The sequence below is a fragment of the Populus alba genome, chromosome 12, assembly GCF_005239225.2.
Source record: "Populus alba chromosome 12, ASM523922v2, whole genome shotgun sequence".
NCBI classification, from domain to species: Eukaryota; Viridiplantae; Streptophyta; class Magnoliopsida; order Malpighiales; family Salicaceae; genus Populus; species Populus alba.
In genome coordinates, this window is record NC_133295.1 from 7,082,728 (window position 1) to 7,099,618 (window position 16,891).

Genomic DNA, 16,891 nt, shown 5'->3' on the forward strand with positions numbered 1-16,891 from the left:
AAGTATTGAAAGGTCGTCAAATCCAAATGTAGCTAATTTTAAGAATTGAAATTTAAAAGAATCTAATGGGGTTCAAATATGCATGAGCAATGCTATAACACCCTTATATGATTACTATGTGGGCACATAAAATAACCAATAATATAACACATAAGAATCATGAAAATATTTTTTTATAACAAGCTTAGATGTACTCATTCCCACCCGTTAACACGATCTACAACCATCTATTTATATTTTCCAATAAAATAATCACATGCAAAATCTGACAGTACAATACTAAAATAAAAAGACTTAAAAGAGTAAAACACCACAATCATTATATTTATAATGAAAAGACGTAATCCATCATCATTAGTACAAATTTATCATAATAACATAATAATCCATACCAACTCAACAATTATGTTTATTACAATCTCCCAAGAAGTAACATGAATATTATAAAATATAAAATCCCAACTCTATATGAAAAACTGGTAAAAGTTTTACAACTAAAAAGAATCTAATAAAAAATCTTAGACCTAAATAGTTTACCATGCTAGTATGGTTTTAAGGAGTTCATGAAGAACCTATAAAAAATAAACATACCAAGAATTTATAATAAAATTATTTCATTATATCATGACATTAACAAATCAAGCATGTATTAAAATTTACTATCACAATTTCCACATATTATATTTTTACATTCTTTACCATAAACATTTCCTCTACTAATAATTAGTAATAGTATTTCACCTAACAGAATCCTTTATTTCAATATCTAACACATAAGCTCAATATCTTTAGACTAACGTTTTATATGACATTGGACCCAAAATGATGATTTTCACACAAGAATACCAAAAGGCAAACTTAACTATAAAGGTTATCATTTCTAACCTTTCTTAATCCTCCTTTAAAGGCTCATTAATAGAACAATAACTAGTCCTTTGTTTTGTTTTGCTTAGCTCAACATCGAAGATGTATGTCCAACACCTTCATAGTCTTTGCTCATGTGACTAACTATAAATTACCCACTACCCCCACATATGAGGCCGATACATTAAATTTTATGATCAAGTCCCTATTTTCAAAAATAGCCAACTTGAAGTTAACAATTTAGAGCCTCACTATTGTGCCTGACTTCCATGCATACAAATGCATCCAACATGTCCTCCAAAGGACCTTGACCCTAGCCTACACATATGGCCGACTATCATGCCCACAACCATGAATCATAAATCGACTAGGAAATTAATATAATTCATGCATAGTAGCTTTTAAACTTTATCATAAAGCTTTTCTAATTTCTAATTACCCAAAAAATTTAACCCAATATTAAACAAAACCTATGCAAACATTTAATAAAGTTTAGCTCAATCCAACAATTAGATAAAAAAGAATGCTTGTTATAATAAAACTATACATTAAAAAAAATAAACCTCTACATGTTGAAATTAATTATCCCATGAAGTAGATGGATCAAACCCCTCTCATGCATAAATTAAATTAACTAAAGTCTGATATTTACTTGTTGATGTTGTCTCCTTGAAATCCACCCTAGCCTAAATTTTTTAAATAAGCTCATTGAATGTATTTTTGAGCTTCTTTATTTGCAATCTTGTAATTGGTCTAATTGGAACTTGTAATGGATCTTTTGATGTAGTCTTGATCGTATCATAAATAGGTAGAGTGGAGAAAAGAAAAATCTATCATTGAAGGCATAATGATCCCTCTTTTAAAAAAAGGTTTAGGAGATTTTTTTATTGAAGGTTTATTTTTTTATCTGAATTATTGTTAGAGGCTGAATACTTGAATGACTTATAGTTTTTGACAACTCGACCTTGAAGAAGTTGATCAAACCTAAAAAAAAAAAATTAATTTTCAAATGATCTTTACTCAAATCTTAAATAATCATAGATTGTCTAATAGGATCTTTAGAACTCTAAAAAAAATTTTAAAATACATTTTCCACTGCATCTAAGAGTTTTGAAAAATTAAACATAAAGTCAGTTTTATAAATAACCAATTGATTGACTATAAAGCATGTACACTAACAACTATAATGAAAGTTTAATGTTGGATTAGATCAAGATGGTGGTGGTTCGTGAGTTTGGTGGTGGTTATGGATAGACCTTTCAGCTTTGATGGTGGCTTAGTTTTAGGTGGAAAGAAAAAGGGTTTGGACAATGTGAAGAGGGTTTGGACAACGTGCTTTGGTTTCGCGCATGCACGTACACATACATGGTCTTAAGTCAAATGATGATTGTAATGGCTGTGTATGTTTTTGGATGTTATTATGCATGTTCATTACTAGTTTCTAAATTAGATTTGTAGTTTTATGAGCATATATGATGAAGATATTTCTTTACTGTATTTTGTTTGATAAAAAATTTCTCTAACTTTCTATCAAATATATACCAATATGTTTAAATAATAAACTATACCATTCTATTTTAATGCACTGAAAATGAACATCTCTTTCATTTTTTTTTTGACAAATGTATAATTTTTTATCCTAGCATGCTTGAACTATATGATAAAAGAAAAAATTTGTATCCTCATTTACTCCATATAAAATTCTTAAAATGGATGCATTTCAAATGGTGCTATGATTTTAACATGTGAATTGCTTATATGTCAATATATAAGTTTTAACCGATAAATCTTCACATATACTAAACAAAATTAACTTATATACTAGGTTAAAATTTCCACGTGTGCGGATAATAAAAATCAAAATATTAATACAAAGTTGAAAAAAGAAAAATATAACATTTTTTTTAACTATATACTTTAATCACAATTTCTTGACATATGTTTATTATAAATTCTTTTTTAAGATGAATAGAAAGCTCATATAATATACTTTAATTTATTATGCATATTGAATAGTGTCTAGTAAGATAAAAAAGAGATGTTTTTAAGAAACCTATGTTTTTTATACTAGATGAATTTATATTAAGGTTCTTTATGTTTTTTTTTTTTTTTTTTAAGTTTATGACAACATAATAGTTCGCTTGTGTATTGTTTGACTCATTACATTTTAATTAAAAAATTTTCTTGGTAAAATTATGAAAAAAATGATATAATAATATTTCTTAAAAAAATCAAGGATAACTAAAAATTTAAATTTGACATCCATCAAGAAAATGATATATATTATATATTATTTAAAAATAAATCAGGATAGTAATTTTCTAAATTCAATTACAAATAATAAAAAAATGAAAATTAATACTAAACGATATAAAAGGTTATAAAAAAATTAGATTAAATATCTTTATGAGTGTGAGATTTGTTAATATCTGTGCTAAAATACATATAATTATAACAACTATGATAATACAAAAATATTTTTATGATGATATAGTTAAATTGCTAAATAATTGATAATACACAAATAATTAAATAACTAAAATTTATTTCTCTCTCAAAGATTATTAATAATTCAATTTCTTTCTTTCTTTTCAACAACATTTAACTCTTAACTCTATTAAAATATAAAAAAATTTAAAACCATTTTTTACATGAGTTTTGTTCTCTTTCCAAATACCTTCATGCCCAAAATTATACGAGAAAATAACATAATTAGAGAAAAAATTGGAAAATAATATGAGTGTGTTTGTTTTTAAGGTAGTTTTTGTGGTTGTGATATGAAAAAAGTAAGTTTTAAAAAAATATAGTTAGGTGTGGTTAGTTAGATTTTGATACGTGTTTGATAAAAAATATGGTTAAAATTTATATGTAGCAAAAAAAATATATAAAATGTTTAGTAATTGTGTGGTTGCAGTTACTTTTCAAAGTGATTTTTTACTTAGAAATGTATCAAAATATATTTTTTTTTCAATTTTTAAAAAATTATTTTTAATATCAACACATCAAAATGATCTGAAAAAAAAAATAATTTGAAGTAAAAAAATTAAATTTTTTCAAAAACGTTTTTAAAACGAAAAAATAAACAAAGTTTTATGAAATTCAATTAAAAAAACATTTAAAAATTACTTTTCAAAAATTACATTTTAAATTCAAATTTTTAGTGGGTCTCATAATAAAAAAACATAATAAGGTGTGTTACTATATTTATTATAACGCAAACACAAAAACAACTACTAAAGCGCATCCATATATTTTAAAAAGTCGCACCACTCTTAGTAGTGCAACAAAATATATGTTTTTGAAAGGTTGCGCCACCACATTTCTTTTAAATAATATATTTTATTTACAAGTTAAGAGCTCATTTTTATCATTGTATGCTTTTATTTTAATCTTCAATAACTTACTCTGCATATCAACACACATAATAAATATTTTATTTGAGAAGATATTTTATTCAGAACTTAATAAAAAAATATTTTTATTGTTCCATGTGTAAAAATAAACAAGGTAGGTTTATCCTAATAGGAGTATGATAAATTTGTTGTTTATTTTCTCTTACAAATGGAATAATAAAAAAAATAGTTGGCTGAACCTTTCAAAAAATGTTTCTATTGCAACACAGAGATTACAATTTTGTTGCGATAGCATAACTGACGTGACCTTGTTTATTTTTTTTTTAATTAATATGAGTATTTAGATTAAATAATATGTATTTTAATTAATTATTTAAATTTTAAAGTTAATGATTTTATAAATTTTTATAGTGATTATTATATTAACAACTACAAGACTCAAATATGAGACCACAAGGAAAACAAACATTTTATTTTTATTTTTAATGATTAATTATATGGTGTTTTATATTTTTTTTTATTTTACTTTTATTCTTTAGAAATTACACCTTATATTCCTGTCGACCAACATTTTCAATTTAAATAAAATGATAAAATTATACTCATAAATGATATATCAATTATCAACAATTCAAACAAGCAATAAATAACACACGCTCTCTCCTCAAGTTACGAGTTCTCTGCAGACAACTCTCTCTCTCTCTCTCTCTCTCTCTCTCTTCCAGTATGGAAATTATAACGGTTAAACTTAAACCACACCATCTTTTTTTTCTTCCTCTCATAAAGTAACACGTCCATTTAATGATTTCCAGCAGATTCAAGAGCAGTAAAGAGCACTGGGTTTTGCTTAGTTTTTGTAAATTTGGATTATTTGAGATTTGTGTGGGATTTAGAGGTCTGGATCTTCCTAGTGAAAAGGATAAAATAGATTGCTTTTGCTTGGATTTTTTTAATTGGGTTTTGTATATTCTTGTCGTTTGGTAAGATATCACAGTCTTGAGACTTGGAAAACTTGACTGATATATACAAACATGACTGCCCAATGCAATACCAATCTCCATTTCACTACCATCAACACCAGATTTAGGTTTTGTTATGTATGCTCCAGGGTTTTGATTTCCCATCTGATTGGATATTGAGCAAGAGACAGCCACCACAACCACCACCGCTCTTCTTGCTTTTATTTCTCTGGTACTACCATCCATTAGTAGATATATTTTTTCAATTCTCTTGGTCTTGACTTGCGAGTTTTAATGGTAGGTGATGTTGTTTTGATTAATGGGTCGGTCATATTTGTTTTTTTGTTGTTGGATTAATGGATGGTTTTGAGAGATATCCGATATTTAGTCACAATTCATCATTTTGGTTTGAGCTATATGAAGGGAAATAACAAGAATTTTGGTGGGAATAAAAGTACCCAAGAGAGGATTTCTTATTCCGATCATTTAAATGACGACACTTCCAAGGTTCCTCGCGAGGGTGGTTCAATGATACTCAGCCGCCACCACTAAAAATCTTGCTCCGGTATCTATGAATTTCTTACCTTTTGAAGTATCATTCCGAATTCCTATATTCCCACCCCCCCTTGTAAAAAGAGACCACATCTTTGTTTTTGTTTTGAAACTCAGGCTATAAAAGCATTATACCATGTTCCTCCGCCGTGTGATGATATACCTAGATACTGATCTCTTTCCCCTTCTCCAACGCCAATATCTCCCTACTCCACCTTTGGTCCTGGATCAAGCGCACAGGAAAAGACCAAGAATTTTAAAAAATCATCCTCCCTTTGCCTTTATATTCGTTAGGACTCCGAGACGATGGAGAATATGTCCTTGTGATCTTAAGCCAGAGAATATCTGTGAAATTCAGTTGTGGTTGATTGCCATCTTCATAGATCTGTCCACCACATATTTCATATAAAATTCTTTTTTATTAGAGTTTTTTTTTTTTTTTTAATGTGATTCAACGGTTTTTTTTAGTTATTAAATAAAATACTTTGATAGTTATATAAATAATTTAATATTTTTTTATAGTACGTTAACATGAAGATGTAAAATATTATGAATTTATAAACTTCATTAAATAATATATAATTTTTGAAAGAAATAAAACAAATTAAACTATAAAAGGTTTGATACAATTAAAAAGACTCATTTTTATATCCTTAGAAACTCATCGTGCTGTAGCTGTAGTTACATATAAATAATTTATAAGTTCATAATAAACTCCTAAAGATTAAACTAAAAATTTCCTTAATAATTAAAATTTTCATAATAAATTAAGGTAGGGCTTAATATTGTGATGGTAATTATTTTTTAAACTATTTTTTAAAAAATATATAAAAATAATATATATATTTTTTTATTTTTTAAAAAATATTTTTAATATCATCACATCTAAACAATTAAAAACCATAATTTTTTTTTTTTATAAATCATAAAAAAAGTCTCAACCGCAAAAATAAACTGCCACTAAATTCAAAATATCCTTCCCTCTTGAGGCCTGCCAAAGAAAAAAATAAAAATAAAATACAACCCATCCCCTCTTACTCAAATGCTTTTTGCAAAAATGAAAAATCAAAGTTCAATACATCATAAAGTCATGCAAAATGCCTCTATGAAAAAAATTAAAATCCCGCTTGATCATTTTACACATGGCAGATTTTAATTGCAGGAACACCTAATTTCCCCCCTTCATTCCCACCCACTTCCACACGCTCTCTCTTCTTCCCTCTCCCAAAAAAACGCTTTCCTTTTACTTAGCCCTCAGCTTCGGACTCCAAACCTAACCTAGGCTCGGACCCGAACCTCAGTTTTTGTTCCCCAGTTCGTTGAAAATTTTGCTCTCCATTATGATCACTTTATCTCTCTCTCCCTTTCTCTGAGCTTTCATTTCTACACTCCCCCTTTCTCTCTCCCGATTCGAAACCCTAGATGAACAAGTACTATGAAATTTTCAAGCCTTTAGAGGGTCGATTTGGAGCTCGAATCGAGGCGTCAGCGTGAAACTGTGAGTCCTAATTCTCTCTAGAAACCCTAATTTTCTCCATGTTAAATTAAGAGTCCGTGTCTAAGTTTAGTTTTTGTCCTTTATGGATGGGCAGGTGTATTACCGCTTTTTTCTTTGATTAAAGGTTTTATGTTTTGTTATCGATCTTTATAATTTGGCTATAAATGTGATATTTTAGTTAAATTTGGGGTTTTAGGCTTTGTTTGGTTGTTGATAGAACGAGAGGGAAAGGTTCTGTGTTTCGTTTCTGCTGGTTATTTGTTTAGCTACTGGGCTTTGAATGTTTGGTAAGCATTTGTCTTCGAGTGAGTTTGAGAAGGATTTTCAATCTCATTCGACTTGTCAGGATCCGGATTTTGTGTATCTTCTGTTGTCATTCTTAATTTCTAACCACTGATACCGAAATTCACTTGTGAATAAATAAACGCTAAAGCCATTGCGAAAGTATTGGTTACATGTAAATTTAGCTTCTTAAATTGAATATGTCCAAGTGTTTTCTGCAAGTAATTTGATATCATGCTGCTCTGCGCTATGATCCCTCCAATCAAGTGTTTTCTCCATGTAAATATTGATTGGCAGCTTAAATGTGTCAATTTATGAGAAGGTCAGGACATTTTGGGAGGACAGCAACCCCCCCCCCCCCCCCCCCCCCCCCCCGGTTATTTAAGTTTTTCCAGTTCAAGGTTATCAAAAAAGAAAATCCCCAAATCTGACTTCAAAGAACTCTTGAATTCAGCTCCCTCTCCAACAATTGAATGCTTGATGTCTAGGCATGTAGCAGGAATCTTTCTACTACACCTTACCCCATCGCCTGCACAATTGCATTCCGAGGGGGTAAGACATCCATGTCAATGAATTTTACTCGGCAGTGGAGTTTAGGAGATTTCTACTTTCTAGGGCATTCGTTTGAAGAGGTATTTTTCCTTATAGCTGGTCCACCTTTTGTAATTCAATGAAAAGAAGAGGTCACCTATTAATCTCATCTTCAATTTGATTTTCAGCATCTCCTAGTATGAACCAATAGATAGAAGAGTCATGTCTTTTAAGTTCTTGCAATCTGAATTTAAGCTTCTTGCTGCTGAAGGATATCTTCTGTAGGTTTCCTATTGCCTAAACAATTTATAGAGCTTCACCTTAACCTAGCTGTAACTTTTCGAAGTTAGATTAGTTGACAATGTCTGGGACGTTCCTTATTAGGGAAATATTGAAGTCATACAGTTTTTGAGAAATAATAAAGTGACTGGAAACTTTTTCTAGGTATATATGTGTGGTGCCCCTGCATGCAAACTGAAAGTAGGCTAAAAAGAGTTCAAATTCCAGTAATGATGGTGGTTGTTTGGATTTATGGCTGTTGGCAATATTGTTGAACTTAATAGAATATATTATTAACTATTCTTTTGATTACTCTTGGGTAGATGATCAACAATTAACTGCAAGAGATTGTTAAATATGTGTGTGTGTGTGTCAAGAGATCATTGTTTATATAATATATTTGTAAAAGGTGATTATGAGGTAACACTGTAATTGAGGGCTGACTTAAGTATACGGGACAGCTATTCACCATCAATGTTACTAGGTCATCAACTCCTTTTTCTGATTAAGTCTTTTGGTCAACTGTATAGAGTTATGCTCACATACACACACACAATCTTATCCACACATCTTTCCATTACTTCATTGTGATGCCCTAGATCTTGATTGTATGCAGAATGAGATTTGAGTGACACCCAATGAACAGAGAAGAGGTTTGAGCATGCTTGTACTTGTGAAGTTTTTCATGTAGTAAAGTTCTGTTCAATTAAATTGTCTGAATATAAAGATTTAAACTTGATCTCCTTTTAGGTAGTGAGTTTCTTCTGACAATTTAAGCTGCTGGAATATCTGTGAGGTGGGTTATCTATGCCTGGCAACGAAGTTGGAGATAGGATCCACAATTTCCTTGGGCAGGATAACTGGTCCCAGGGCCAGCACCAATCACAGACTGTTGATGGGGCTTGGTCTGGCCCAAATAATAATCCCTGGGCTGGAAGTCAGAGGCAGATTGGCACACCTCTTATTTCTAACTTAAAAAATGACAATGTACATCAACCAGGTATTAATTATGCATATCTTATTTTGTTAGTTTTCATTGGCCTGTATTGTTTTCAGTAGAGTTAAATTGTAATAAAGCAGACTTGGTTTTTCCTCCATCATAACACCCTGAATTATGGATATTATGGTTTGAAGTTACGTGTGCGGTAAAGTTTGTAGGCTTTTATGTCATTTATCACTCATTTTCTTTTGAAATTAGCTGATACTGAGAGAGGAGGTGAATCATCAAGTGTGCAGCTTGGCATGTACTTTTCACATTCAAATCCCAGACCTGAGTTTGCCAGAAGCCAGGGTCAAAGCCAACAGCCACCTTTGAATGGCTATATGCATGGCCATCAAGTTCTCCAGACAAACCAGAATGAAGAAAACTTTTTGGGAGTGGATACAGAATCTGATCGACGTAGTATGACATCAAAAGGCTTTTCAATGCTTGATTCACAGCTGGCAGATGGTCCTGAATTTCTCAAAAAGAATTCAGTGAGAATGGATTTTAATGAATCTCCAGTTAATTATGATTTCTTTGGAGGTCAGCAGCAAATTAGCAGTCAGCATCCTGGCATGCTGCAATCTTTTCCTAGACAGCAGCCAGGGATTAGTGACATGCAGCTGCTACAGCATCAATTTATGCTTAAGAAAATACAAGAAATGCAGTGGCAGCAAGAACTTCAGAAGCAAGAAGATGCAAGGAAACTGAATTCAGTCAATCAAGCTTCTGCTTTTGCAAAACAGGCAGCTGGCAACTCACAGCCTTTGATCAATGGCATTCCTATTCATGGAACATCAAAATTTTCATTGCAGCCTGAGCTCATGGCAGCTAGCACAAACTGGCCACAGCAAGGTGTGCCTCCAGTTATGCAAGGATCTGTTAGAGGACATATGGTTTCCCCTGAGCAGGGCCAGGCGCTGCCACACATAGTGGGTATGGTTCCGCAGCAGGCTGATCATTCTCTTTATGGTGTCCCTATCTCTGCAACGAGTCTCACACCAAGTCAGTATTCTCCTGTCCAAATGGATAAGCCCTTAATGCAGCGGGTATCAGACAGCAGTAACTCCTTAACAAACAATCAGTATGCATTTCCAGAGCAGGTTAGCGTGCGGGATGGAGCATTGATTTCTAGACAGGGATATCAGGGGAAAATGATTGCATCGTCTGATGGTCATGGTACAAATAGTGGATTTAAGTTGGAAAACTTGCAGCAAGTGAATCCCCAGCAAAGCAATGAGCCAGTGCAAGAAATTTGCATGAGGCAAGACCTGGCTGGTCCATCAGAAATATCAGAAGAGGAAACCATGATACAGGTTGCTCCTTCCCAGAATGTGGCTACCCTAGATCCAACCGAGGCAAAGATTTTGTTTGGGTCTGATGATAATTTATGGGACGCATTTGGCAGGACCGCCAACATGGGTTCTGGAGGTTACAATATGTTGGATGGCACAGACTTTTTCAGTACATTGCCCTCTGTGCAAAGTGGGAGTTGGAGTGCTCTTATGCAATCTGCTGTAGCAGAAACTTCTAGCAGTGATACACGGCTGCAAGAAGAGTGGAGTGGTGTGACTTACCAAAAGAGTGAACCTCCAGCTGTGAATCAGCAGACTCCCACTGCAAATGATATTAGTAAACAGAATTCAAATTGGGCTGATAATAGCTTGCCATCTGCCTCTAGCTTGAACACTCGACCCATCCCTGTGTCTCGTGAAACAAATACAGGTATGAGTTATAATAATATCCGAGGGGTTCACCAATCTGGAGTCAATACTTCACATGAACAGAGTGAGAGGTTGCGGACTGCTTCTCTTAGGCATACTCAGCAGTTTCCGGGTGAGGAAACCAAGTGGTCAGATAGGAGACTCCTACAAAAAGCAGCTGTTGAAGGCAGTCATTTTTATGGAAAAGCTACCCATTCTTCAGATGCAGCATCAAATGCAAAGAACATTCCAGGCTCTTGGTCAAATCAACAGAGCATGCCATCATATAGCTCCAGTGGCCAACCATTAACTAGTCGAAGTGGCTGGAACTTTATGGATTCTGCGTCTCCCATCACAACTGATGCTTTGAAATATCAGGGAAATGAAAAATCATTCCAAGATTCTCAGAATGCTGATAAAAAGAGTCCCATGTTTGAGGTGATGGGTCTTGGTGCTGATATATGGAAGACTACTTCTGTTTCCAATTCTACTGCTGAATTGGAACATGCAAAATCTTCCACGACAAGCCCACTGGTCAACCAAGAAGATACTAACACGAATAATGTTGCTGCATTGCCAGATCCAAGCACCGAGAGGGCCAGCATGGAAAGCAGCAAACAGCTTTCTAAAAGTAATAATATTGATATCTGGAAACATGCTGGTTTTTCAATGAACCATAAAGGAAATGAGGTTGTAGGAAAGTGCCAACCCCATATGGTCAAGAATGATCATACTTTTGAGTCATCAAGAAATAGTAGTTTGGCAAACAGGGCAGTTGAAACTCAGGAAGCACAGCGCTCAAATACAAAAGATAACACAACTGATAGCTTCCCCAATATAACCCACCATGCTTCTGCTTTTGGCGCAAGGGAAAACACATGGTTGGGTGCAAACGATTCTTGTTCTTTGTCCAGAGGAAAGCAAAAGCCATCCAGTCCTATAGGTCGAAAGCCATCTGGATCACGCAAATTTCAGTATCATCCTATGGGGGATCTGGATGCTGACATGGAACCTTCTTATGGAACAAATCTTGTGGCAAATTCACAGTCCATTCCCCAGCAGGTTTGTCAAGGGCTAAAGGGTCTTGACCAAGGGTATGGTAGTTATCCAAACTTTCCTAGTCATGCAGCTAGAGATTCTGTTGAAATTGAGAAGGTAATTTAGAGATTGCTTCTTGAGCTCCATTCCAGACACCCCCCTCTTTACTTTTAGCAATTTTTCTGGGTCATGCTAAGTGTGACTTCTCCATGGAATTGAAACAGGTGTTAAAATATCTTTTAATGGTTTGTCTTTTAATTCTCATTTACAGGGTCATTTGTCTGGCTTTCAAGGAGAAACAAAAGGCTTAGATGAGATGCCTCCAAAAAGTATTCCTTCAGGTTCGGCACCTGGCTTGTCAACTCCCTTTGACAGATCTGTTCGTGCACCAAGTAAAACCATGACAAGGTAGTTGAATGTTTTGGATATTATTCTTTATTGCTATTTTGAATTTTGGTCAGGATATTATTGACTGTCTGCTGTTGTTTATCTTGATGGTGGAAAACTCATTGATCATTTTTACCACTTGTATTAATCCACTATTCAATTGTATTGTCCTTTCCATGCTAGCAATCAAATGTGTCACTAACTCACTTTTTTGTTATTGGTATGGCTGTTATATGGTTTATGTTTTCAAATTTGTAGCAATCGAAATATGCTGGAGCTCCTTCACAAGGTGGACCAATTAAGTGAACAGGGAAATGAAATGCACTTCAATTCTGCCAACCACAACCTGTCTTCTAAGATGCCTGAAGCTGAAACTTCTGATGCATCTTTTCACGTTCAGAGGGATCAGTCTCCTGCTTCTCAAGCTTTTGGTTTGCAACTGGCTCCTCCATCCCAAAGGGGGCTCATTCCAGAGCATGCCCTCCCTTCTCAGAGCCCCACGAATGCAATTATTTCTACAAGGTTGGCTCCTACTTCCTCTGTTCAGTTTTTAATTCCACATGAAACATCTCATGGACATTTGTGGAATGCTTTATGCAGCACCTCAATTCATTCTGGCAATAGTGCCCAAAGAAATTTTTCTGCTGCCTTTCCCCCTGGTTTCCCTTATTCAAGAAATCATCTTTCCAATCAGCACAAGACTGATACAGGTGGACACACAACAACCAGTAAATGTGTTAATGAATCTTTTGATCAATTTTCTTCTCAACAAAAACAGACAGATGAGTCTTCTGAGAGAGATCAAACTAATCAATCTGCATTACCATCGGTGTCTGAATCATCCAGGCATGCTTCACATAGTGATAATGCCTCTTCTCCTGACCATGCAAGAGATTCTGCTCAACAATTCCCTGTGCTTGAAGTTGCACCAGCTCCCCAGCGCAATGCTTTATCACAAGATGCTGTTTCTTCAAAAATGTCACCTACCATGTGGACCAGTGTTCCATCTCAGCTACATCCATTTGGTTCTCAGCCATTTCAGACTTCATCCAGTATGTTTAAATCCAATCTTCTATCACATAACAGTTCAGGCCCAACTTTGACTCTACCACAGAAGCCAGACAATCACATAATGCAAGTTGGAGGGAGCAGTCAAGCTGAATCTGGTTCCCGTTTGATGAATTCACATGGTTTTCTTGGGAAAGAGCAACCAGCAAAAGGAGACCACATGCAGCAAGTTTCACCTGAGAATGACCGGGCCCAGAATACAATGAGTGCTTCACATGAGAAAGGCTCTGTTTTGAATCATCTTACTGAAACATCTCTTTCAAACCTAGCCAGTACTCAGAAACAAATTGAAGCTTTTGGACGATCTTTAAAACCCAATAATAATTTGCATCAAAATTACCCCCTACTGCATCAAATGCAGGGCATGGAAAATGAGGAGGTGGATAATGGCAATAGGAGTTTGAAGAGATTTAGAAGTCCTGATGCTCCTGTGGATCCTCAGCTGGTTACTCAGGGAGGTCAGCAGTTTTATGGACACAACAATATGGTGAGAGATGCACTGGCAGACTGCACTCCAATTCCCCCTGGAGATTCCAAGATGCTTAGCTTTTTAGCAAAAACAGCTGATGTTCTGGACACAAATGCACCTTCAAAGGAAATGCTTGCATTTGGTCGACATGATTCTCAGAGTTTCGCTGGGAGAAATGGTGCAGTTTCTGTCAGAGGTGAACATTCCCAGATTAGTCCCCAGATGGCCCCATCTTGGTTTGATCAGTATGGAACCTTTAAAAATGGACAGATATTACGAATGCATGATGCACAAAGAACTATCTCCATGAATACTTCAGAAATGCCTTTCACTGCTGGAAGACCTGATGATAGATCGCATGCCCATAGTTCAATTGAGCAAGGAAATGCTGCTGCCGCTGCCGCTGCCGCTGCCAGCCAGTTTGGTATAGTCCAAAAAGGTTCAACCTGCTCATCAATAGCTAGTGAGAAATTTTCTTCCCCTCAGTCATTGCAGCCTGATTCTGGTGATGTGAGCCTGGTGGTTATGAGACCAAAGAAACGTAAAATTGCCGTGTCCGAACTTGTACCATGGCATAAGGAAGTGATGCATGGTCCTCAAAGGCTTCAGAATGTCAGGTGGTTGGCATAACAATGCTTTGATTGAGTGCCATATTTATCTTTGTTGATGAAACTGATGCATCATTTTAGTGCTCTTATTTTGCTGCAAAAGTTCATTGCTCTGTTCCTCTGATATTATTTACTGGATAATTTTTTGATTCATTTTGTATTTTCTTTTCATGGTGACTATAACATGTGGCTTTTTCTGTTTGTAGTGTGGTTGAAGTTGACTGGGCACAGGCAACAAATAGATTGACAGAAAAGGTTTGCTTATAGCTATATTCATCCTTTATTTTTCTTCCTCTTAGGTTTTCTTAAAGTTACCTCATGTTCAAATGGCTACATTTCTGATAACAGGTGGAAGATGAAGTTGAAATGGTAGACGATGGACTGCCAGTCCTTAGATCAAAGAGGAGGCTTATATTGACTACACAGCTTATGCAGATACTCCTTCGCCCTGCCCTGGCATCAGTTTTCTCTGCAGATGCTACTTTGCATTATGAGAATGCTGCTTACTTTGTAGCCAGATCAACACTAGGAGATGCATGCAGTAAACTCTCTTGTACTGGAAGTGATACTCCTGCGCCTTCCAACAGCAGAGACCTGTAAGAATCATTTGTGTGTTAATACTGGCCCTTTTGTTTTCTCAGTATGCTTTTTACTTGGTAGTAAGATTTATAGTTTTTAGTGTTAAATAATTCTTTGATCTGTATGATAAAAGAAAAATTTCTTTCTCCTAAGCCTGCCCGAGAAGATAAAATCACCTGATAAGAGTGTCGATCAATACTTCTCAAAAGTCATGGAAGACCTTATCAGTAGAACAAGGAAGCTGGAGAGTGATTTGTTGAGGTAAACTTTGGTGTCTTTAGTGGTGATATTTAATTGCTTGCTAACTTCTTAATCTCATTTTTCCTGCTTTAAAATTCTGTTCTGCTTTTTAATATTGGTGCCTGACATGTTAACATGTCCTTCCTCTATATATCTACTTATCTGATTCAAACATTATTGATGCCTTATGAATTGTTAAGAGTCCTATTTTTCTTTTCTTTTCTCTCTCTAGAGGAAAGATGCTTTGACTTTGTATTGAGAGGAATGGCATATGAATCATGTGTAATTCCAAACAAATTGAAAGAGGTTTTGTTTAATCAGTCCAGAATGTTGCGTCTCAAAACAAGTTTCAGAGAGGTGCATATTGATCGGTACAATGAGAACAGTCTAGCATGCTTGAACTTGACCATGCAGATTTGGATTTAGATTGCTTAATGTTGGGTTTTGTGCGGCCATGATTGCAGTTTGTTTCACCTGCATGTCTCTTTTCTTCTTCTTTGGCATCTCCTTAGCTGAAATTCCTAATGATAAAACACACTTGGTACAAAGATGAACTATCATTTATTATTTGCCCTCCTGGGATGCAGATTGGACAAAAGAGCATCAGTTTCAGACTTGAGATTGGAATGCCAAGATCTAGAGAGGTTTTCTGTTATCAATCGTTTTGCAAAATTCCATGGACGGGGTCAAGGTGATGGAGCCGAGAGCTCATCATCCTCAGATGCATCTGGAAATGCCCAGAAATGCCTTCAGAGATATGTCACTGCACTACCCATGCCTAGGAATCTTCCTGACAGGACACAATGTCTTTCACTATGATAATTGATTAATTGATTTTTCTCTTTTTGGCCAATTTCTCAACACCCTGCCCGCTTATTTGATCGATTTTCTTTTAAGCTATATACTGGCCCTTACTCGCCATAGTGCGCACACAAGAGAATGTAGGAGGTTGGATGCGAGATTGCCTCAAATAAAAGGGAAGCTGTTAGGTCTTTTAAAGGAGGCCATTGATGTCATTCTTGCGAAATATGATCTGGTCTTGTATATTGAATATCTAGAGAGAAATTGGGGTTCCCCATCATTTTTCCAGTAAATGGGGAGACCAGATGTGCAGTCTGGTTTAGCAATTATGTTTACACAGTTAAAAAATTTAGCTGTGTTCTTGCACATAACGCTTTGGTATTTGGTTTCTATTCATGAAAGAATGACTGCCGTGGTGCGAAGTTTTGAATTTCCGGTATTTCTGGAATGATGATGTAGCTAATCATTCTTTTCCTATTTATTATGTATAAAGTTTTTTCCCCGGAAGTCTTGTAACATGTTATCATACTGAGGTTGGTTTTAGAGGATAGTTTTGATTCTCCACAAGCGTGTTTCCAAATGTCTCGAGTAAATCATGCCCAGGCTAGCTAATTCAAAGTAGCTTCTTATCGTGCTACTGATTGTCTGAAAATCTGCTTAATTTTCTACGTGCATCCTCCAATTTTTGTCTTCACTTG

The 16,891-nt window shown here is 34.8% G+C and overlaps 1 protein-coding gene across 7 annotated transcripts; it reads left to right on the forward strand.

Moving 5' to 3' along the window:
• Positions 1–6,954: 6,954 nt before the first annotated feature.
• Positions 6,955–16,623, forward strand: LOC118049067 (uncharacterized). 7 transcript variants are annotated; one of them, XM_035058944.2, is made up of 12 exons: positions 6,956–7,226; positions 7,963–8,140; positions 8,935–8,971; positions 9,069–9,318; positions 9,517–12,158; positions 12,313–12,449; positions 12,687–12,950; positions 13,029–14,582; positions 14,780–14,828; positions 14,922–15,169; positions 15,306–15,413; positions 15,980–16,623. In XM_035058944.2, the coding sequence occupies exons 4-12, from the start codon at positions 9,126–9,128 to the stop codon at positions 16,209–16,211; spliced, it is 5,427 nt and encodes a 1,808-aa protein (XP_034914835.1). In that variant the 5' UTR covers positions 6,956–7,226; positions 7,963–8,140; positions 8,935–8,971; positions 9,069–9,125; the 3' UTR covers positions 16,212–16,623. The 7 variants fall into 7 exon arrangements, with proteins under 7 accessions (XP_034914838.1, XP_034914835.1, XP_073259830.1 ...); XM_035058947.2 differs by lacking the exon at positions 7,963–8,140 and having other exon boundaries at positions 6,955–7,226; positions 13,053–14,582; XM_073403729.1 differs by having other exon boundaries at positions 7,963–8,971.
• The last annotated feature ends 268 nt before the right edge of the window (positions 16,624–16,891 follow it).

Bases quoted from the DNA above. Each gene is read 5' to 3' on its own strand.
- LOC118049067 (XM_073403729.1), top strand. From the start codon at position 9,126: ATGCCTGGCAACGAAGTTGGAGATAGGATCCACAATTTCCTTGGGCAG. The intron at 9,319-9,516 runs GTATTAATTATG...TTTTGAAATTAG, and splicing joins TGACAATGTACATCAACCAG to CTGATACTGAGAGAGGAGGT. The intron at 15,170-15,305 runs GTAAGAATCATT...CTTTCTCCTAAG, and splicing joins CCTTCCAACAGCAGAGACCT to CCTGCCCGAGAAGATAAAAT.